Source organism: Mytilus trossulus, chromosome 11, assembly GCF_036588685.1.
Source record: "Mytilus trossulus isolate FHL-02 chromosome 11, PNRI_Mtr1.1.1.hap1, whole genome shotgun sequence".
Classification (NCBI taxonomy): domain Eukaryota; kingdom Metazoa; phylum Mollusca; class Bivalvia; order Mytilida; family Mytilidae; genus Mytilus; species Mytilus trossulus.
This window is the reverse complement of record NC_086383.1, coordinates 39,226,256-39,249,065: the sequence shown is the minus strand read 5'-3', so window position 1 is coordinate 39,249,065 and position 22,810 is coordinate 39,226,256. Positions and strand designations below refer to the sequence as shown.

Below are 22,810 nucleotides of genomic sequence, written 5' to 3'. Positions count from 1 at the left end.
AGTTTTTTTTTTTATTTCGATAGTTCCTCTTTTTCTCATATTAGTTCAACAGAAAAAAAGCACATTAACAAAAATGTATGCTTCTTCCAGATGCAAATTTTAGCTTAATTGAACGGTGAACCCATTTTTTTATTTCATTTTTCTTTTAAGTATATGATAATGTTCATTTATGAAAAAATATAGGGAAATCCTATATTAGAAAAAAAAAATCATTTATACCCAGGAGCCCCCTTAAATGTTTAGGATACAAATTTTCATGATTTCATAAATAAAGGAAATTTTAAGGTATGTAGACTCTGGCCTAACCATGGAATCATATATCCACAAATAAACAATCTGTCTTCAGCCCACAAATATAAATAAATCCACTTTATATATGTGACCTATTGTGAATTCATTATTATTTGCAGGATACCAATTTTCATGGATTTGGTGAGTATGGTTCAACCAAGAATTCAAACAATGTATGAAATGCAATATTAGAAAGGGATTTATACAGAAATAAGTAAAACCAAAATATTTCTTAAAAATATTTGTTTTCCTCAATCCACGAAAATTGGCACCTAAGAAAATAAATCCCACAGTATACAACATACAAAGTGATATTTCATAGTGACTCTCCCACTATCACAATAATGCAAAGTGACAACTAGAAGCACTATGTGTGTACCCTCTTCCACATAACATTTCCTTTAAAATTTCACTTAACTTTACATTTTATGGAAAAATGACATCTCTTCTCAATGAAAATGTTTTTTTTTTTTTCCAGTTACAATTAATACCCTCATGGTTATTGATAAAAAGGAATCAAGTAATTAAAATAAAAATATATGGAAAATTTAATTTCCATGGCAAGTTGAATCATCAGCATAAAATGGCTGTGCATCTATAAATAGTGTCACTCATTATTAGTAAATATGATGGCAAGGCTGCATGATCTCCAAAAAATCATCTTGTACTTTCTACCATGAAGTACTAGCACTTTGTTAATAATTCTATTAACAGTTCATGATCATTGTTATTCAAATATCACATGATACTATATATGACTGTGGTTGGTCAATCATCACTGGAAGTTGGACTTCCTTCTCCTCTGAGCATGCTCAGAGCTGTTTCAGCAAGTTCATCAATGGTTGTTGGCTGGGATGAGATCTGATGAATTTTTGTTATAACTTGTTCTATATCATGTTCCCTGAAAGCTTGTAGAAAAAATGGATCTGAAATAAAATATTAAAAAATGTAACCAAATACAAGATGAAAATGCAATTAATCAAAAAAATTAATATATTCATAATTTTTTTTGTTATAACTTAGACTGTTAGTTTTCTAATTGTATACTTTAATATTCTTAATGTCTTGGCCTTTTATAGTTGACAATACAGTAAATTCTTTTTCTCAATCTTGAAGTCCATACAGCTGCCTATATTGCTCAAATCCACTGCACTTGAACTTTGTTGGATAGCTGTATCATTGGCAATCATAACACATCTCCTTATTTTTAAATCCTTCTAATCCTCAAATTTGGATGGGTATCCTGACAAGACTTTTAAAATTAGTAAAATATTACAAAACCAACCTTTAAGTAATTGCACCAACGTCCACAGGGCCACGTGTATAAAGTTTGGATCTGGTGATTTAAGGAACATGTCTATATACAATAGAATACCTTTCCTGTTTTCTATCTTGAGAGATTCTGGTAGGGCTGAAATATAAAAGCTCAGTCATATATATGAAAATTAGATCATTGTCACATACCTTAAGGAATTTGATAAAATAGTTTCCCCAATATTCTAACTTTTATTTTTGCCATTTTTCAACCAACTGTAAAAAGATTGTTCTTTTCACTAGAAAAATAACTATTATTGGTTAAGGCCAAAAAAAAATATATGTCTGTTTCCTGCTGCCAAGGCAAATAATTTTTTTTTTTAAATTTTTGCACTCTCAGTCAGATTTGCAGTCGGTTAAATGTCATGTTTGGTTAAGGTCCAGTACCCCAAAATGATTTTATTCTTTAAAGAAGCTTTCATTGAATAATCCTCCCCTTGCCGATATTTTTTAAACCTTAATTGTAGCACATTTGTGCAGAGAGCAGCCTTTTTATTGTTTAGGCATAGTAAAATACGGATCTGGATCGGACCAGAAACGACATAAGTTGATGCAAATATCATCTGTCCAAGGGCAATAACTCCAATATCTTATTCACATTCAGTTACTCTATCCATATGATTATCCATTGCAAAACTGTTTGCTGATCTCTAGATTTTGTGTGTTTGATGTTGTTTGAATTTAAATGTGCGTATTGTTATGCGTTTACTTTTCTGCATTGGCTAGAGGTATAGGGGGAGGGTTGACATCTCACAAACATGTTTAACCCCACCGCATTTTTGCAAGTCAGGAACCTATGGCCTTTGTTAGTCTTGTATTATTTTAATTTTTAGTTACTTTTGTACAGTTTGAAGTTTAGTATGGCGTTCATTATCACTGATACAGTTTATATTTGTTTAGGGGCCAGCTGAAGGACCCCTCCGGGTGCTGGAATTTCTCCTTACATTGAAGACCTGTTGGTGACCTTCTGCTGTTGTCTGTTCTATGGTTGGGTTGTTGTCTCTTTGGCACATTCCCTATTTCCATTTTCAATTTTCTTTGTTTGTCATCTTATTAATATATAACCCGCATATAGTGAGATATATAAACGCATTTAGTGGAATCCTATTGGTCAATTCATTGTTGCGATGTAATAACAATAATTAGAAAAAAAGTAAACCATACATACCGACAAGAGAGAGTTGACCAAGGATACCAACACTATTATATTGCACATCTGAATGACTTGATAAGGTTGCCATGGTAACAAGCTTTGTAAAACATTTTCCATTGTGTAGTTGTAATATTTTTAACTTCACATCATCTGAAATAGTAAAAGATTACTTGTATTCAATACAATCAGTGTGTCTAGAATATGTCTGTAAATTCAGAAACTTATGGATTCATCTTTTATTGCATTTGTTGAATGAAAGACACATTTGTTAGATAAATTATTAAGATTTTTAAAGTTCAGCCTAAAAATAATGTTAACAAAATTAGGAACTCAAATTTTGTTATGTTAAAAATATTTTGCAACAATAAAAACATCAACAAATTTCTAATAATTTTTACAGTGTTTGTATATTTTGAAGAAATACGAGAAAACAAACTAAACTTCTATATAAAGTAAATTCAAAAGTTAATGCATGTAGTTATTATTGTAAAATCTTGAGCACAAGTATAATTGTAAAATCTTATAAATGGGATTTAATAAATTCTATGCAGAAAACATGACTGCAAGTTTTTCTTGCATAACTGATACTATTGCATTTTTCTAATTAATTGACACATTGCATTCTTAATTAACAGTACTGTATTCTTAGTGTTGTCCCACATATAACGTACATAGAACATGGTTCAAACTGGATTATCTCCCATATACCAGAATAAATCTCTATTAAAAAGTAACTTTAAATTACAAATGTATTATATGTATGTTAGAAATGTTCTATTCTTTGGTAAGGTATACATGTGGTATGCAGTTTGTGTATTTTTCTTTTATAGTTTGTTGAATTTGTTGACTACTTTTGCATTTGGTTGATGCAAATAGGTTCTGTTGTTAAACATTCTTTGTAAAATTCCCATACTATCAAATCAGGAGACTGCAGAATTTACATTTGTTAGCACTGAAATTGATATAATCGGGGAGATAATCTTGCCTTCATTTATGAATATAGCTAATGTGACTGTTTATTTCTGCTAGCACTATCAGATTTTTTGTAAATCAGGGGAGATAATCTAGCATTCATCTGCTAGGATAGCTTGTGTAGTTGTTATAACTGCTAGCACGGTGAGTATTGGTATAGTTCATGGAAATAATCCTTCCCTTGTGAGGATAGCTAATACATTCTGCTAGCACTAAGTTTTGCATTAAATCAAGGGAGACAATCAAATCTTTGTGGGGATAACTAATGCAGCAGTAAGTTCTGCTGAAACTAAGTTTTGTTACAAATCAGGGAAGATAGTCTAATCTTTATCAGTGAGAAAAACTTACGCAGCAGTTATTTTTGTTAGCATGGAAAGTTTCGTTATAAATCGGGGGAGATAATCCCACTTTCATTATTTAGGAAAGGAAAAACAGCTGTTATTTAAAAATGGTGTTATATATCGGGGGAGATAATCCTACTAAAAGATTTGTTATAAATCAGGAAAGATTATCCTATCTTGATCATTTAAGATAGGAAATACAGCAGCTAATCTTAAGTGTTGTTATAAATCAGGGGAGATAATCCTAGAAGTTTTTTTATAAATAAGGGGAGATAATCTTACCTTCATCTGTGAGTATTGCTAATGCAGCTGTAATTTCTGCTAGCACTGTAAGTTTTGTGTCTATGTCCATCAGAACAAATGTCATGGCTTCTATACAATCATTGTCTATTATGATCTGTAAAATACATAAACAAGTCAAAACTTCAGCACTCACAAGTTGTAATTTATGTGTTGATTGAAACAACAAATAAATCTAAATTGTATATTCAGCTCTGAAATTCACTATAGATTGTATTTTGGCATCTAATTAAAATGGAAGTTTCTTGTCACAATTTTCTTAATAATTTTTTTTGAATTTACAGAATTTATATTCATGTTTACCAGTTTTCAATGATTGCATATCATATAACATATAGGGTTTATTTTTCATTTGAACCTATAGAATAATTTGTTCAAAATCCTGTATTTTGATGGGTTGATTTTTAAGTCTAAGTACTATACTGCAAAATTTTATAACCACATCAACCTGGTCAGAAGTTATCAGAAAATAAATTGAAATAAACGCAGATTGACAGTTTCGTATAAATAGAAAGTCTAATATGCATATTTATTACCCTGTGGTGATCCCCAACAGCTAGATTCCTGAGTGTCCCTGCAGCATGCCTCTGAGCTTCTGAGTTTGAACTATCACATAATATAGGACGTAAATCTGGGATTATCTTTTCTGAAATCAGTGGTATCTGAAAAAAATAATTATTTTACAAGGATTACATATATAAATTGATTGATATTTGATTCATTAAGGTCCAGTGGCAAATATTTCATGTATGTTCAGGACAGCATATAATTCGAAGTCTTACTCTATACATTTTAATTCCACCTCTTTCATTTAAAAAAAAAATGTGTCCCCAGTACATGAATGCCCCACTCACTTTCTATGTTCATTGGACCGTGATATTGGGACAAAAACTCTAATTTTGGCATTAAAATTAGAAAGATCATATCATAGGGAACATGTGTACTAAGTTTGATGTAGATTGGACTTCAACTTCATCAAAATCTACCTTGACCAAAAACTTTAACCTGAAGCGGGACAGACAGACGGACAAACAGACAGACGGACAGACAAACAGATGGAAGGACCAACAAACAAACGGATGCACAGACCAGAAAACATAATGCCCCTCTACTATCATAGGTGGGGCATAAAAATTAAGTATACAAGATATGCAAATTTTACAAAGCGAGGCAAAGCATTTAAAAAGACAATATAGTGTATAATTTAGGCAACCTTGTCTTCTTTGGAGTTATCAATATCAAATTTTTTTTTAACCTATTTTAAGTCTTTGTCATATTGTTTGAGGGGGGGGGGGTGGAAGGCAGTTTTTGTCAGCACCTGCCACCCAGACAATTGTAATTGAGAATTATAGTGCATTATAGTGTGAAAAGTTGCTCTGATACCCATCACCCAAGTATTACTAATACAATGTGCCTTCCAACCCCCCCCCCCCATATATTTTTTTCTGGAATAGCCCTGATCTTGTTTATCTTAATGCCTGAAAATATTAACATTTTCAGAAGTTTGTTAACCATTTGACACAGAAATGATATCCTATTTTTATGATGCATTTATCAAATAAATATATTATATTTTCTACAGTCTAATTGTATCGTAATTATGTATGTAAATCATATATATCTATGCCAATCAATGTTCTTTTTCCTTACACTTGTATTCACTATATGCCCCTTGTGGGACCTTAATTGGAAATAAATTATATCTTATCTGATCTTATCTATATTTCAATTGGTTCCCTGTTTTACCTCATTAGCTCTATGTATGGACAGGTTCCTGAGACAGGCCACAGCAGCACCAAGTGTGTCTTTATGTGAGGCTTTAGACTTGATTATATTGTGTAGGTGTGGTAAAGCTCCAAACTGTACTATAATTATCTGATTCTCATCTGAAAAACATTAAATTAACATAAATATATATGTGAAATTATTTAATATTACTTAGTTCATGCACTTATGTGGTAAATACATATTTTGCATAGTAAAACTCAAATTTGTGTCCTAAGTTTTTTGTGACATCAAATGCTAATAGTAATATAATAGTCATTCAACGTGTTCAATTCTCAGATGAAATTTGGCAATTAAAAATTTCAGGAAACACACAACTTTTCTGTTAGGCCAGGATTTTTTAATTTGTTGGTTTACGGATCCGCCGACCCAATTTTGCTGATTTCCAAAATAAAAATAAAATCGAAATTTCAGGCTTTTTTTTATTCTCGCCGACCCTATCAAATACATTATTCCTGAAAAATAATTAAAATATCCTTTTTTATGAAATGAAATGCATTAATCACTAACAGAAGTGATGACACTTTCTGTTGTGAAAAATTAAACTTTCAGTTTACGTTTCTAAAAATAGACAAATCAATTATTAATGACCTTGAAATGTCGTTTGCGCAAATAATTTTGCGGAACGAAACCTGTGTTTAAAAGCAATTACACTATAAGTTCGTTTCCCTTATTTGTCATCAGTCCGTAAGATGCATGTTCTCATATAAATAGACTTGTCCAAATGTGGACAGGTGGAAGTTCAAGACATCAAGTTAAAATACTGAATGTAAACAATTCATTTGATATTTTCTTGTTTTATAGATAATAATAAAATATCGTCCATTTGAATAAAAAAAGGGAATGCATGACAACATTAACCTGATATTCTCGTTTTTCCAGTGGACGAGTCTATTACGTTTTTGACACGTGTGTTGAAACTTATTTTTTGTACGACGTTTTTACTTTTTTTTTCTTTATCAGTTTTCGTGCTTATTATTGTTCACCAAGTTTTGATTAAACGCTAAGTCAAATAACTGACGTCAATCTGTTTTTCTTGTTTGTGAAATGACGATTTAATTTCGTCTTTGTCAGTGTACCCTCCACCCCCTTTTTTTATGGGAAATTATTAGACATTGTCATGCGATGTTTACAGCTGAGCATTAATATTACATCAAACTAAAATTTAAGAACGATGAAAAAATAGTATGACAAACATATTATTAGAAAGGTGAAATATATTTTTATTTTGCATATCAGTTTTCTGTCTTGAAAGATCTTAATTTTTTTTCTTTTTCTTTTTCCGACCGACCGACCCGACTTTTTCATGGAGAAAATCCGTAAACCAACAAATTCAAAAACCGTGGCCTTATGTAACTATGTGTCTTGTGTCAGATTAAAGATTTCAATGGTTAAAATTCATTTTTCTGTATTATTATATACCAGACAAATATAAAAACACAACAAACGTTACACAGAACCAAATGTTGGTTTTTTTCACAGCTCATGTGAATATTTCATTTCAATAAACATTTTATTGTCTTTTTCGAACAAGATCTATCAATCATATATACACAAACATATGTGGAACTATCATTAAAATGTTTATATCAACACAATGTATTCCACTTCATTAAACATTCAAGTGATAATCAATTGTAACACCTTTAAATTTGAACCTCTCTTTGAATCTATAATGATAAACAGCTGTTTCAGGTAATGTCACAGGTGAGTGAACAAATCCACTATGTTTTTATGTAAACTGTTTGTATAAGCAGCTGGTTACAAAACTCAAATGTTTATTTTACAAATATATGATTTTATTGGATTTCACATTCATTTAATTACTATTGTGAATTGATTATTATTAGAGGGATACCATTTTGGTGGATTTTGTATGTATAAGGAGGCTCCCGCAGAGCGAAAACGACCTGAAACCTCTGGGCTTTTTAGAAGCGACTTCCCACCTGAGGGCCTTCTAAAAACGACCTGTGACCTGTGAAATTTGGAAAAAACGACCTCAGACCGACTTCCGTCCTCTGTGTTGGCAAAAAGACCTGCGACCTGTACATTTCCCTTAAAAACAACCTCTCGACGAATTTAAAAGCAACTTGCGACCTGAGGGGGGTACCCTGTGGGAGTCTCTATAAGTGAGTTAGGTATTTTTATTCAATGAAGTACAAAATATCAAAAGTCTATGTATGCAAATTTTGCAACACAAGAAAACAAATATCCAAGAAATGCAATTTTCCAGCATCCATGAAAATTAGTACCGATGCCTAAAAACACATCCATAGTGAACTGCAATAGTAGAATATACATATCATATCAATAGATTTTTTGAAACATATAATTCTTTAATTTAATGGCTTATTTCTTTTCCATCAAAAGTGTATTCGATTGCAATTCTTTGTTAGAAAACAAGTGCACAATTTTCTAATGCATTTTATATAATTAGAAACATCTGGCATATACATGTATATTATTCACATCGTAAAACATAAATCCAAATTGTAATTTTTTGCATCAAAAACAAAAGTTCTTTCTGTAGAAAACAAAAGTTCCTTCTATTTTGCGTCTTAACCAAAGTCTTATGAAAATGTGTAAATAACTTATGTAAGCTAATTATAATGAGTCAACCATTTATATGAATGAAACTTGATCACATCTGTGCTTACAATCAATAGTTTCCTTCCTTCTGAACAAAACATTTCAAAGATTTTTATCATTGTTGTGATAACTTTTATTTCAAGTCTATAGATGAATCATTTATATAGATTTATGTCAATTTTATTTATTTATATAACTGGACGTAAACAAAGTATGTAGTTCAAGGTGTTTTTAAAATTAGAGTCCTTGAGAACACTTAAGTAATTCAGATTATATAAATGTACTCATTTGTAGGGCTGTTCAATATAGTTTTTATAAGAATTCTTTGACTGTTTTATAAATGGTTTATATCAGTTCGGGGCCTTTTATAGCTGACTATGTGGTATGGGTTTGCTCATTGTTGCAGGCCTTACAGTGACCTATAGTTGTTAATTTCTGTGTCATTTTGGTCTCTTGTGGAGAGTTGTCTCATTGGCAAACATACCCCATCTTTTTTTTCATATCAACTTTAAAATGAAAATACTTATATATTTACCATACATGTAAATAAATTCCCCCAAAATAAAGTTCACAGTGACCTATATAGTATTGTCCTATGTTATGGTATGAGTGCCAATGAGACAATCTCCATACAAGTTTCAACAGAAAACAAATAAGCTATATAGCAACAAAAGACAACCACTAAATAAAAAGCTGCTGATTTGGGACAGGCACATACAGAATGTGCCTGGGTTAATCATGCTAGCTACCTTCAATTTAACCTGATACAAACACTATTGCATTTCCATGTTCAGGAGGGGTAAAAATATATACTCACCATCAGACGCAATATTCCTGAGAGCAAAACATGCTTGACATTTAACCTGTAAAATATAATATTGCATATATATAAATCACCTTCGAAAAAAATGACCAATAACTTAAAGCCTTTTACTCATTCCTTCAAAAACAACATAGCAAATTCATTACTTTTATGGTGGATGAAACTTTAGCGCATAATTTTCATAGATTCAGTTGCCATTAGTGAACCAGAAATTTAAATATTCAATTAAATACAAATTTTCCTTAGGCATTGGTTAAAAAACCATGAAATCTGAAGTCAGAATGAATGGAAATCAGAACCAATGAAAATAGTTGAATCCTATTTAACTTTTTTCACAATAATCTTGAATTGACCATTCGTTATCAACCTTACCCGTTCCTTTTTAGTAGACATTAACTTGACCAGTTGTTTAATCACAGCATAATGTCCAATGGCGGTCATCATAGTCCGGTGTTTGTCATTGACAGCGAGGTTACTGAGAGATGCGGCTACATAATACTGTACATCAATATCACTGGAGTGTAGAATATCAATTAATACTGGTATAGCACCTTTGGTAACTAAGTCATTTCTGTAAGATTCTGTAAAAATAATAAAATGTGCTGTTAAATCAGAAATGTTTATTATTTTTTATCCTTGACGTCTTGCACAAATCTAACTTATAAATCTGATTGACAAAAAATTATAAAAATATATAAGTTTTTATTATTGTGAAGCATATTTCTCTTAAATAAATGGGGAATGTGTCCATGGGACACAGATGACATTCTTTTTGCATATATATAATGTAATAAAGGGACATAACTCAAGAACTGTAAAATATCCAGATTTTTTCCATTTCCAAAGTGGCATAACTCTAAAATTGTAAAAGTGATGCCACCAAAACTCAAACTTGATCCTTGATTGTGGTAACAAGTATTGTGTTTTAGTTGCATAACATTTCTTTGAAGCAACCAAAAGTAAGACAACTGAAATCAAATTCAGCATGGACATATGATCATAAATATGTAGACAGAAAAGTTTAAAACTCAATGTCCACTCCTCAACATCACAATAATTTCTGATTTTACAGTATTCCACTGATAAGAACTATAAGGGACAGGATCTCAAAAACTCAATTTTACCAAGTAATGTGTCTGTCTAAGGACAGGTCCTTTGTCAATGGTTGTCTATTACAATATATCTTAATATTTTATGCTTATTAAAAAAATGGTAGTTGATGGCAGATCATTTTTTGTTATTTATGACAAACATACGTAGGTGGGTGAGGTTAAGTATAGCTCCAGCGGCATTCCTTTGAACACGTATATCTGTAGACTTCATCAGATTTATCAATGGTCTTATTCCATGGTTATTCACAATCAACTGTTTGTTCGAATCTGCAATATATATATATATATATATATATATATTGTAATCATTTCAGCCATATAAAAAGTGCATTTTGACAATAACTATAATCTGATTTGTTTACTTTTCTATGTGAATTCTATTTGTATGACGTTTTTAAATATGTTTTGTTTTGTAATCATAAGCTGTTATTCATTATCCATATGCAAGTTTAGTATCTGTGCATTTTAGCTGGTATGTATGAATATTATTAGTACAGTGATAGAACTGAAAATCTCAAAAACATGAGGTACGATTTCATACTGTGGACTTATATTTGATGGATACCGACTTTTATGGATTTTGATAATATAGGAATACAGCAAATTAGATTTTGAATGTCTGACAAATTTTTTAAAGTTATGTATGCAGACTTTTGAACCATATGAATATGCTTATCTTAAGATGAGAAAAATTTTGTTACTAAAAAATAATACTTCTGTACATCTGAAGTCTATTTCTAGATTTACTTTCCTCATTTTGATCATAACACTTAAACCTAAACATTTGGAAACCAGGGATGTTTAAAAATTATTGAAATGAGCAGAGCTGCTTGACTTAATAGGACCTATAAATTTACCTCAGTATTCAATATAAATATTCACCTTAAAGGGAAATAACTCTGTATTAAATCTATCAGATACAAATTAGGTTTTACCTGAGGTAGCCAAAGATGTTATACAACCACATGTATTGCACTGAACCTCAACATTTCTAGAATGTAAAAGTTGGACAAGAGGGGGGATAACTCCACATGTAACTAACACATCTTTATTCTGACCTGAAATGAAAAATAATATAGTTTTATATACTGTCATTTATAAATTATTGAGAGGTTTTGAGTAATGTGAAAAATGTGAATGAGAAGGTATCAAAATAAAATCAACATATCTGCAGATTTTTCCCAAATGAAATTTCTCATTTTTATCTATTCTTTAAATATTGCAATAATATAAATAAATGCAGACAATAATTTCTGAATTTATAGTACTTAAACATGTTAGATGGAGAGTTGTCTCATTGGCACTCACACCACATCTGCCTTTATCTATAGATGTACTTTTAAAATGTTATTTATACAACAAACTGCATTGTTTGTTGATGTTTGTTCTCACTTTCAAAGACCGTGTCAAATGGCCAGTTTTAACAAAAGAAGATGCCAGAGTAATATCAAAATATAACAGGAAATTTGACAATCCTGGTCAATTAAGAAATTTGAAAACCACCAAGAGTTAGCAAAAAAAGGTTTTCAAGGGATTTCAAAATTTTAAAAAAATGCTGAGACAATTTTAACAAAAACTTTAAAAAATAATTTTTGTTACCAAAGTTACTGCCTAATGAGAAAAAAAAACAGTTTCAAGACTGGCATGCAATAAAACTGTTTTTACCATGTTTATATTCCAAATAATTCTAAAAAAAGTTTACCTGGTCCAACCATGCAAAAGTTACTGACAGCCAATGTTGCAGCTTTCTGTACTTGTATATCACGTGATCTAAGTAGCTCCACCAGGGGCCGTGCTATAGGTATTGTCAGAGGTGCTGACACTGAAAATATAAAAGATTGGCTCTTTATCAGCATGATCATCTATAGTCTTAATCATTAAATACATAATTTATAAAAAACAGTTTTTTTTAAATAATTTTTTCCATTATATATAATTATTGAAGAGCACGGTTAAACTATGTTAGAAAAGTGGGAGTCTCTGGTTATTTCCTTCTTGAGTTAAATTATTTTAAACCATTCTATGATGTTTCTAATCAACAAACTTTTTGACATAATTATATTTTTCCATTAATATTTTTTACATTATACATTTTCATAAACAATTTCATATAGCACAGTTTATTGATATTTATTCCTCAAATGGCTCAATAGACATTTTGGAATTGTGCATCTGTTAAACTTTTTCTTACTTCTTTCACTGACTTCTGTGAAACAAAGAGCAGCAGATTTCTGTAATTCTTCATTATCTGAGTATGTTAATATACACATGGCTCTGATGTGTTCCTCTGTTAATACTGGATCACCACTGGCTTCTGTAATATAATAAGAACATGATGATATGATATACACATGACTCTGATGTGTTCCTCTGTTAACACTGGATCACCACTGGCTTCTGTAATATAATGAGAACATGATGATAATATACACATAGCTCTGATGTGTTCCTCTGTTAACACTGGATCACCACTGGCTTCTGTAATATAATGAGAACATGATTATAATATACACATGGCTCTGGTGTGTTCCTCTGTTAACACTGGATCACCACTGGCTTCTGTAATATAATGAGAACATGATGTTAATATACACATGGCTCTGATGTGTTCCTCTGTTAATACTGGATCACCAATAGCTTCTGTAAATACATTGTAGAGGGGGGATAGGAGGGGTCCTGATCCCGAAATCCAGGACTTAAAAAAACGAAATCCTGAGGTCCCAAATTCAAATTAAGTAAATCCCGATGTCCTGAAATCCGAAAAAAAAGGATTCCTGGATCCAGTAAGGGTCAATCCCGAAATCCCGAGCTTAAAAACACCCGATTCCTTGGTTCCGATAAAGGTCCAATCCCCCCTCATTGTGGAATGAAAACATGTTACTTTGATGATTAGAAAGCTACATGTATTATGCATTCTTTTGTTAACACTTCATCACCTATAATCTGTAAAAATATTACAATTTTTTATATACATCTGACATGGCTCTGATATGCTCCTCTGTTAACACTGGATCACCAATGGATGTTGTATAACAATGATTACATGTTATATATATCTAATATCGCAATGATGTGTTCTTGTGTTCCCATTGGTTAACATTGGCTTCTGTAAATAATAAAAACATGATGGGTAATACTTCTAACATGGCCATGATGGCTCTGATATGTTCCTCTGTTTTAAATACTGGATCACCACTGGCTTCTGTAATATAATGAGAACATGTAACTTTAAAGAAAAACACAGATTACAATTTGTGTTATACATCCAACATTGCTCTGATGTGTTCCCCTGTTAATACTGGATACCACTGGCTTCTGTAATATAATGAGAACATGATTTTAATATACACATGGATCTGATGTGTTCCTCTGTTAACACTGGATACCACTGGCTTCTGTAATATAATGAGAACATGATGTTAATATACACATGGCTCTGATGTGTTCCTCTGTTAACACTGGATACCACTGGCTTCTGTAATATAATGAGAACATGATGTTAATATACACATGGATCTGATGTGTTCCTCTGTTTTAATACTGGAACACCACTGGCTTCTGTAATATAATGAGAATATTAAGTTACTTCATATATGTATTGTTTTTCTGGAGTGTTCTTGTTTATCATTTAATAATTATAATGAATCACAAACAACTTGTCATATAAGAGCCTATTAGAAAATACATCTAACAAGGCTCTTACGTAACTCAATATGATAAAGAAAGGATCTGTACAGCTTCCTTTTAAACTGTATCCTAAACCATGTACACCTTATATATCTTTTGGAAGATTAGAAAGAAAACATGTAAATGCAATATTATTATGAAGATCACTTTGTTTAACAACTTCACCCCAAGTTGGATTTAAATTGCTAGTGTACAAGGTAGAAGTCCCCTGGAAGACAAGTAACCATACTGGGTAACAACATTTTGTCTCCCAATTTTATAGTCTTTTCTTAGACCTCTTACAATCAAGGCAAGCATCCTTAACGTTAACCATTAAACCACTGAGGCATTTTCAATACCTATTAACATAAAAACATGAAAAATAACTGACCTAACTCCTTTATACTGCTAAATAATTATTACAGCGAATTTAAAGTCCTTAGTTTGACCACCTGCACTGAAGGAAAGCAAGATACAAATGTACCATGAAATCATCTGGGTATCCCATACCTATTAACACTTAGATGTACTGACCTAATTCCATATAATGTAGAAGATTCTGTACAGCTTTCTTCTCACTGTCTAATAAAATCATCTCATATCCGTTCCCATTGAATGACTTTGAGTCTGACGGTCTGTGATAACATCCACATGACAAACACCACAAACAGTACTCTAGGAACTTCTTTAGTAGGTCCACAATCTCCTCTAACACACAAGGTTTAGACCTCTCTATTTTAATGTCAAACTTTTCCATGGTTTTGGAAGTCTGCAATAAAAAAAAAAGACTCTTTAGGTGTTATAACTTTTGTTTTATATAAAATATCATCTGAAAAGACATGAAACACAATATTATCAATTATGCAATCATTTTTGGATTTGTTTATTATTAATCTAAATCAATGTGTAAAAAGTCTGGCTTTATATAATTTTGAAAGATCACTAAGTACAAGTTGAAAATGTGGTTTTCTCAGTGCATATTTTATTTTCTGTTTGTCTAATGTAGAAATATGGAGATGTAGTATTATTGCCAATGATACCCTATATAATCAACCACACCAGGGGTGGATCCAGCCATTTTAAAAAGGGGGGTTCCCAACCCAGGACAAAAGGCGGGTCCAACTATATGTCCCCATTGAAATGCATAGATGGTCCAAAAAAAGGGGGGGTTCCAACCCCTGGAACCCTCCCGCTGGATCCGCCACTGTACATATAGCCCACAAACGCGTTTTATGAATTTAATTATAAAATTCATAAACAATGTCAGCACAAAATAATTTTAACACAAAAAAAAAATCATCATCGAATGAAGTTAGTATAATGCTTACCAGAAATACTTTGATTGATATGTCCCCATCATTATAATATAAGATATGGTTTATAACATTTGTATAATGTGAATACTCTCAATTATGTCGTAAAAAGAAGACATCTCTTTGTTAAAACACATGCTTAACATGCTAGACTAAATATTAATAACAAAGGAAAGTCACCATGTGTTTATAAATATTCGTAAAAATATCAAATCTATGTATAAATTTTATTCATATTTATTTTAAGGTCATTAAACTACTTTCATGTAACTTCATAGTAAAATGAACTATTAAATATCAACAACAATCTATATAGATAAGAAAATCATTTAGATATACATCATGTATGTGATATAGGTTAGCCTATTTAAAATTTTAAATTAATTCTTAAGATCACTCAAAATAAATACATTATGATTAACAATATTTGTATTAAAAGAATTTAGCAAAATTGAGTGTAATAATATTTGTGTACAATGTTAATTTAACTTGATAAAGAATTTATAGTTAACACCGTTTAAAAGGGGGGATTAAGCTAAACAGCTTAATGTGATAACAACTTTTACAAAAATTAACATCTAGAACTGAGGCATCATATACATACATGTACAATCTTTTAAAAATTTACAAATTGAGAAACCATTTAACCATACAATAGGTTGTAGATCATTACATGTACAATGTATATAAAATAACAACAATACTTGTTTGAAGAGGGTTACACAATTAGGTATAAAACCTACTAATCTTCCTTGAGGGATGTATATTGTCACCTTAAATTTTCTTCATTAAGTATTCAGTATTGAAAAAAGAATGTATTTCCTTATGTCCTCTTAATCATGTAATTTATAAGGCTGTTGCATGAATTTCAATCTTCTTGCAATAACCTTTTTATCCAAAAGTTAAGTCTGGAAAACTGATTTAAAGAAATGTATGTCACTGATGAGGTCATTTGGTAATATACTATAAATTTTTTGCAAGTATTTTTTTTTTCCAGCATTGTAATTCACCATTGTTCACTGTCTTTTATTTACCTTTAAGAATAAAAATTGCACTTTTGTTAAACTTAATAATTATATGATACTGTCTATTACATGTATGTCATATATATTGTATTAATTGATAAATTACCTTAAAAAAGGATATTTATTCCCCAAAAAATCCAAGTGATTCTTTTCACAGTGATTACAAGTATTATATCATATCATATCTTCTTTTACACAACTAGACACTTTAAAGCCTTGGATTAAACTACATGTACATGTAAAACTCTTCAAGCCTTTTAACAATTAAAGATTAAATACATGTATAAAACAATGTCTTAAAGATATTCTAGGATTTTTTTTACCTCTTATCAAAATAGCCCAATAATATACAATGATAGCCAACAATGGATTACCATCCCTTATGTAACAAAAATAAACAGCTGTCCAGGTCAAAGTTCAAGCAACAGATTAGCAGGTAAACAAGTGTTTTTCTTGACCAGGTAACCTGTCAGGAAAATAACTATGTAACATTTATCAGGTAAAAATCAATCAATATCAGTGCAACATTAAATGAATGTAAGTTTTTTTTTATTTATTTTTTATTTCTATTAGAATTCTTTTGTTTTCTTTGTTTTAAAGTGAGGCCATGTCTTACAGCTTAAATTATTACTTTACAAATTCAATCACAATCTGAAATTTGTATTGCATTTATCATATTGCCATTGTTAAACAGTGGTAAAAAATGTTGAAATTCTAAGACACATAATGCTACAAAAAAGTAATGCCATTAAATGAGAATGTCTTAAAATTTCCAGTATGACCCGATACTTTTAAAATTACACTTTATATAATACAAAATCATTCATAATAAATTCACATTTTTTTGTTTACAATATCTTTGATTTTTTATGTAATCTTTTCAAATCTTTTACACATAGATTACAATTTTTTGACCAACAGTTTTTTTCCTGTCACCTTAATCTCTTATCTATCCAAAGAACAATTGATAAAAAAAAATATATATAAAAGGAGATTATGATTTAAACTGACCTGGCAATTAATGTATGTTAATTATCATGTTTATTATTATCAGGATTTTAGTTTTATCTAGGAAATCTGAGGAATGACCAAAAGAAAACATCTACTAAATTCTGTCATATTATAGACATATATATATACCATGAATACGTATAATATATGTCATTAATAATAATATTTATGTATATTCCAAATATGCACAAAATGAAACATCAATAGGACCAATCAATTTTAAATACATGTATGATAAGTAAATTTAATTATAATACATATAATAGCATAGCAATGTATCTAACTGTTAAATGCTCAGTATTATTTTTAGTGCATCAATATATTTTATCATGAACTAGCTTCATGTTATTATGTATATATGCTATATGCTATATGAATCATAAATCTATATATGATTAAGTACAACAAAACCCTATAAAACCATTTATCTATATTTTATATATAATATCAGTGGAAAATCAAAAATTGTAGATCCAATCAAATTACCCATCTTGACACTTGACACTGTTAAATAGGAGGTCATAAAAAGGTCATTACTTTTATCTAAATCGAACCTGTTTAAAACCAGTAAATTTTCTTGAGGCAGAGACATGCATATTGTATTAGTTCAATTTTTTAATGATTTTCAGGCACTATAACAGCCTATTGTTTCTCTTTTCAATTAAAAATGTTCAGAAAATCAAAGGTTACAACTCCCTAAGGCAAAGTTGACCTTAGATGCATTTAAGGCTATTTGAGGTCAATTTTGAGATAAACAAACTAAATAAAACTTGACCTTCATGACCTTGACTGACACTCAATGATCAATTTCATATCATCATTTATGAAATGATTACTCTCAACTGGAATGGTGTGAATTTCATAAATACACAATAGGTATTAGTGATATCACAATGCATTCAATTTAATAAGTAAACAATTGAATTGTCATCCCACTTTGTAATGTTATTATTATTTTTTATTTGTAAGGTTTTCAGAGAATTCCAGTGTCCGCAGTACATGTGTTGTATGAGGTCCAGTAATTTTGATTATTTCTATTATCTTTTTTATGTTTCGTGTATTTAGAAAGAGGGTGCTTTAAAGTTATGGCTGTGTACATTTAAAAGTAGAATCTAAAATGTTCTAATATAGTTTTCAAAGTGACATTATGTTTTTTACATTAAGCTGTTTGGATTTGATAATTTGGAAGCCATACTAGTTCTTTTAACATTCCTATCCTGGACAAGGGATACTTTTAACATATTTATGATAATCTTATAATTATAATGCTTATCTTCAAAATAAAATTTTATTGATTTAAAATCCCAATTCAAAAATCTTCATGACCACCTCTATAATATATCAATAGACCACTTTCGAGTTCATCCGTCACCGGAAAAAACTCGTCAATTATACGCGCCTTTATCACTGTCATTAGTGCGTTTAGGGGCGTCATCACTTCCGTTCTAATGTTGAGCGAGTGGTTGGAAAACTATAATTCTATATTGTACGAATTATTTGGCAAATTGAATTCTCAAAATTGACAACCAGCACTGCTGTCATTAGGGAATTGTCATTAAGTACCTACAGAACAACCATTATTTCTAGTTTATCCTACACAATGACGATCACTAAGACGCTTGATGAACGTATATAGTGCAGGGATACAGGCGACCCCCTTTATCTGGTAAATGACGTCATAAAGGTGTGTATAATTGAGTTTTTTCCTGTGACGGATGAACTCGAAAGTGGTCTATTTGTACAAATTTGTGAAATATGGCAGATATATTGTTTTCTTACTTTACATTTTCATATTTTATTTATGCAGACACTTAAATTGACTATTGTTGAAGACCAGCACATTCACCTCCGAAAGGATTTTGGATTTGCTCTTTTACTTATACTGCATGAATATCAAAAATATTCTTTTTTTGATGGATGAATAAAAATGAGAATGGAAATGGGGAATGTGTCAAAGAGACAACAACTCGACTAGAATTAAAGCAGACAACAGCAGAAGGTCACCAACAGGTCTTCAATGAAGCGAGAAATTCCTGCATGCATGTTTACCGTGGATTCAGGTATTTTCACTTTTATGAGTTGAGGAAAATCTTCTTTTCGTTGATATATATATCATGGTTTTTCTAGAGTCTGCCTACATGCATAAAAGTTTATATAAAATTTGTACTTTGTTGAATATTTTAATTTATCATGTTTATCATGTTCAAAGTCATAATAGTTGACCTGTTTCCTTGAGGGCAACAAACTCAAAAATTAAGTTTCTCACGATAATTAATGAATCCACTAGTGTACATTATAATCAATGTACAAGTATGAATTATCAATATTTGACTGACATATATTAAATTAATAACCGATAAATTAAAAATCTGTTTTCTCAATCTTGATTTTTTTGTAGAGATATGTCATATACATGTTATGTATGTATATCAAATAAAAAAAAGTAAGAACAGAAGTTAATATGAATATAATTACATGAATTAGCCCATATTTGATTTTCTGTACATTGACCTTTCTTTGTCAAATGTACGTTCATTTGTAACACTTTCATACCTTTTAAAATTTCTAATCAGAAAAAAAATCATAAATCTAGTGCAATGAACTATTTCATTAAATGTACTTACAAATATTGATTCTATCAGAGCCTTGTGTGAAAAACATCTTCAGTACAAATATTTCACAAATTTTAAGAAATTGAATTTAGGGTATTTATAAAAAAAGAAGATGTGGTATGATTTCCAATATACATGTTATACATGTATACATACATTTATATCTATGGGTTTTATCTATTTTGAATCAATTGTACAATGTGGAGTTGGTGAGACTTTTAACATGCTTAATTAGTTCTCGTGGTGGTCCTAGAGATTTGCCCACTATATTTTTGGTAGTTTGAAATAAAATGATAATGAGGACATGCATATTTTCTTTAAAGACCACCAGGCAAAAAAAGATTGCAAGAACTCTGGTCAAATGGCCATCAAGATAAATTTTGTAAACATCCCACCCCACCCTACCACATTTACCATGATAGAAGGTTATATTTTCTACATAGTCTAACTCATAGGCAGATCCAGGGATTTGGTTGATCTGGTTGATCCTTTAGGGAATCACTGTAGCATGACTGGACCCCACCTGAAAAGTTCTGGATTTGCCACTGTAAGTGTTATACAAATGTACCTTAACTTACATTTTGTACCACCAACTAAACAAATCAACATCTGATATTTTCTTTCTTATCATTACACTATATACCATGTATACCAAGTGGGAAAATAATAAATCCTTTTTTCACAATATTTTTAGAAAAATTTAGAATTTTTTTTAGTCACATTCCATCTACATGTATTGTAGTTGATTTTTTTAATATATTTAGCAACTAAATTATTTGTTTGTCCATCATTCAAAAATCTAATAAATTTACAGATCTCAATGCCTTATAATTTACTTGTCAAGTTCAAAAGACCTGAGCAAGTCTTTGCAAGAACAACCTTAAGCTGACCAAACCCTATCAACAATGATCAAACATACATGTACATGTTCCCATAAAACTGACAAAGCATTAACAATTATAGCTCATATGAAATAAGTGTTGGGTAAAGTATACAAAATCGTAAAATTTAAATTAAACTCTTTTTTTAAAAGAAAACAAAAAATAAAATTTTAATGAAAATCTATTCATCTTTTGAAAAGTGTTTTACATGTTTACTTTAATTGTATTTATACAGGTTGTAATGAAGTTAAGTTCAAATGTCTATAGCATATCAAGTTATCTACTGATATACATGATGACCGACAGGCTGAAAAAGATTTTAACAACTCTGTCATGAACCATTAACTGTTTAACATCACACATCATATAATTACAATTGATAATGTTGTCCCAAATTGATATACATGTACAGGTACAATAATGTATCTAAAAATCTACTATTACAAGTACATTTATTAGTTCAACTGTAAACAGATTCTGGAATGAGTACAACATGCACAATGTATGTCTCCTTTCCTGCATTTACATCTGTACATGTAGTTTACTAAACTTTTTTGTCAGTGTTACTTGTTTCATTTTCAAGACTGTCGATTGTGGCTCATGACTATATATATGGATAAGGTACATTTTTTGTACCTATATTATCATGTGTGTGGCCAAATCTGAAAATAACTCAGTCTCATAATATAAAATGGGAGCACCTGGATAAATTAAATTAAATATTCTAAGAAAAGTAAAGAAAAATAGTAATTTCACAATTATCTATAGTTAAGATGGATTTTTTTTTACCAATTTGTTTATAAAAATAATAAACTTCAAGCAGAAAATCATGTGAAATAAAAATTGAAACCACATCCCACAAAATATAGTCCTTAACAATCCCCCCCCTTTTTTCTCATCATTTAAAAAACCATTGCAGAAAAATAAGTCTCAGATGAGTCTGTTTAGTGTTATTTTAATGATAAAACTAATTTGCAACACTTGTTGCATAAAATTGTGACCCTAGTCTATAAGATGATAAGATGCTAAAAACTAAAAAAGACAAGTTGAAACCACACTGTGACTCATTCTGTAAATTATTCAACTTTGTATGCATGCTTACGTCGGGACTCTTCTTTCTAGGAGTTGAATCCATTGTGTCTTAATGTCCTATAATAGTGACCTCAACATCTGTATACTATTTTTTCACATCTACAATAAACACAGTAGGTTTTCTGCAACAGCTGATTTCTATTGTCTAACCACAACAATGAATGCTCATTCATGCTTGACAGTTTCCGGTGTCTAGATTTATCTGAATACCATACTTTCAATCGTTTTCGACAGCACAGTAACGAACTTTTTTTCACAACTTGAAATAAATAAGTTTGCGGCAAATTTTTCATTCATAACCAGGTAACTTTCATTGGTCATCCTAAGGTTCTAGTGTACAGTAAAAAATAAATTTTATTTATCATATGTTATTTATAGATAAATTATCACAATCTATCAAGTATCAAAATAATCAGTGATAATTTTCCTTATTTTAAATCTTTAGATGTTGTAATTTTTAGTGATCACAATTGTAAATCATTTTAGTGTCTGTAACTGTGAAATTTTCCTCACGTCTCAGTCCTATATCA

At 30.4% G+C, this 22,810-nt stretch overlaps 1 protein-coding gene across 4 annotated transcripts; it reads right to left on the bottom strand.

Annotated features, from left to right (window-relative positions):
* Positions 1–237: 237 nt before the first annotated feature.
* LOC134691083 (uncharacterized) lies at positions 238–22,479 on the bottom strand. Of its 4 annotated transcripts, none has more exons than XM_063551290.1 (14): positions 22,291–22,479; positions 14,881–15,115; positions 12,872–12,994; positions 12,383–12,502; positions 11,616–11,738; positions 10,825–10,947; positions 9,941–10,149; positions 9,563–9,608; positions 6,118–6,257; positions 4,908–5,033; positions 4,354–4,468; positions 2,774–2,908; positions 1,577–1,702; positions 238–1,217 (listed from the first exon to the last, which is right to left on the bottom strand). In XM_063551290.1, exons 1-14 carry the CDS (start codon positions 22,321–22,323, stop codon positions 1,060–1,062), a joined length of 1,812 nt encoding a protein of 603 aa, XP_063407360.1. In that variant the 5' UTR covers positions 22,324–22,479; the 3' UTR covers positions 238–1,059. The 4 variants fall into 4 exon arrangements, with proteins under 4 accessions (XP_063407360.1, XP_063407362.1, XP_063407361.1 ...); XM_063551292.1 differs by lacking the exon at positions 22,291–22,479 and adding an exon at positions 17,008–17,079; XM_063551291.1 differs by lacking the exon at positions 22,291–22,479 and adding an exon at positions 16,791–16,907.
* Positions 22,480–22,810: the final 331 nt, after the last annotated feature.

Excerpts from the sequence above, each read along its gene's own strand:
- LOC134691083 (XM_063551290.1), bottom strand. The coding sequence starts at position 22,323 with ATGGATTCAACTCCTAGAAAGAAGAGTCCCGAC. Across the intron at positions 10,150-10,824 it reads ACTTAACCTCACCCACCTAC|AATCTTACAGAAATGACTTA; the intron begins GTATGTTTGTCA and ends TTATTTTTACAG. Across the intron at positions 5,034-6,117 it reads CCATACATAGAGCTAATGAG|ATACCACTGATTTCAGAAAA; the intron begins GTAAAACAGGGA and ends TATTTTTTTCAG.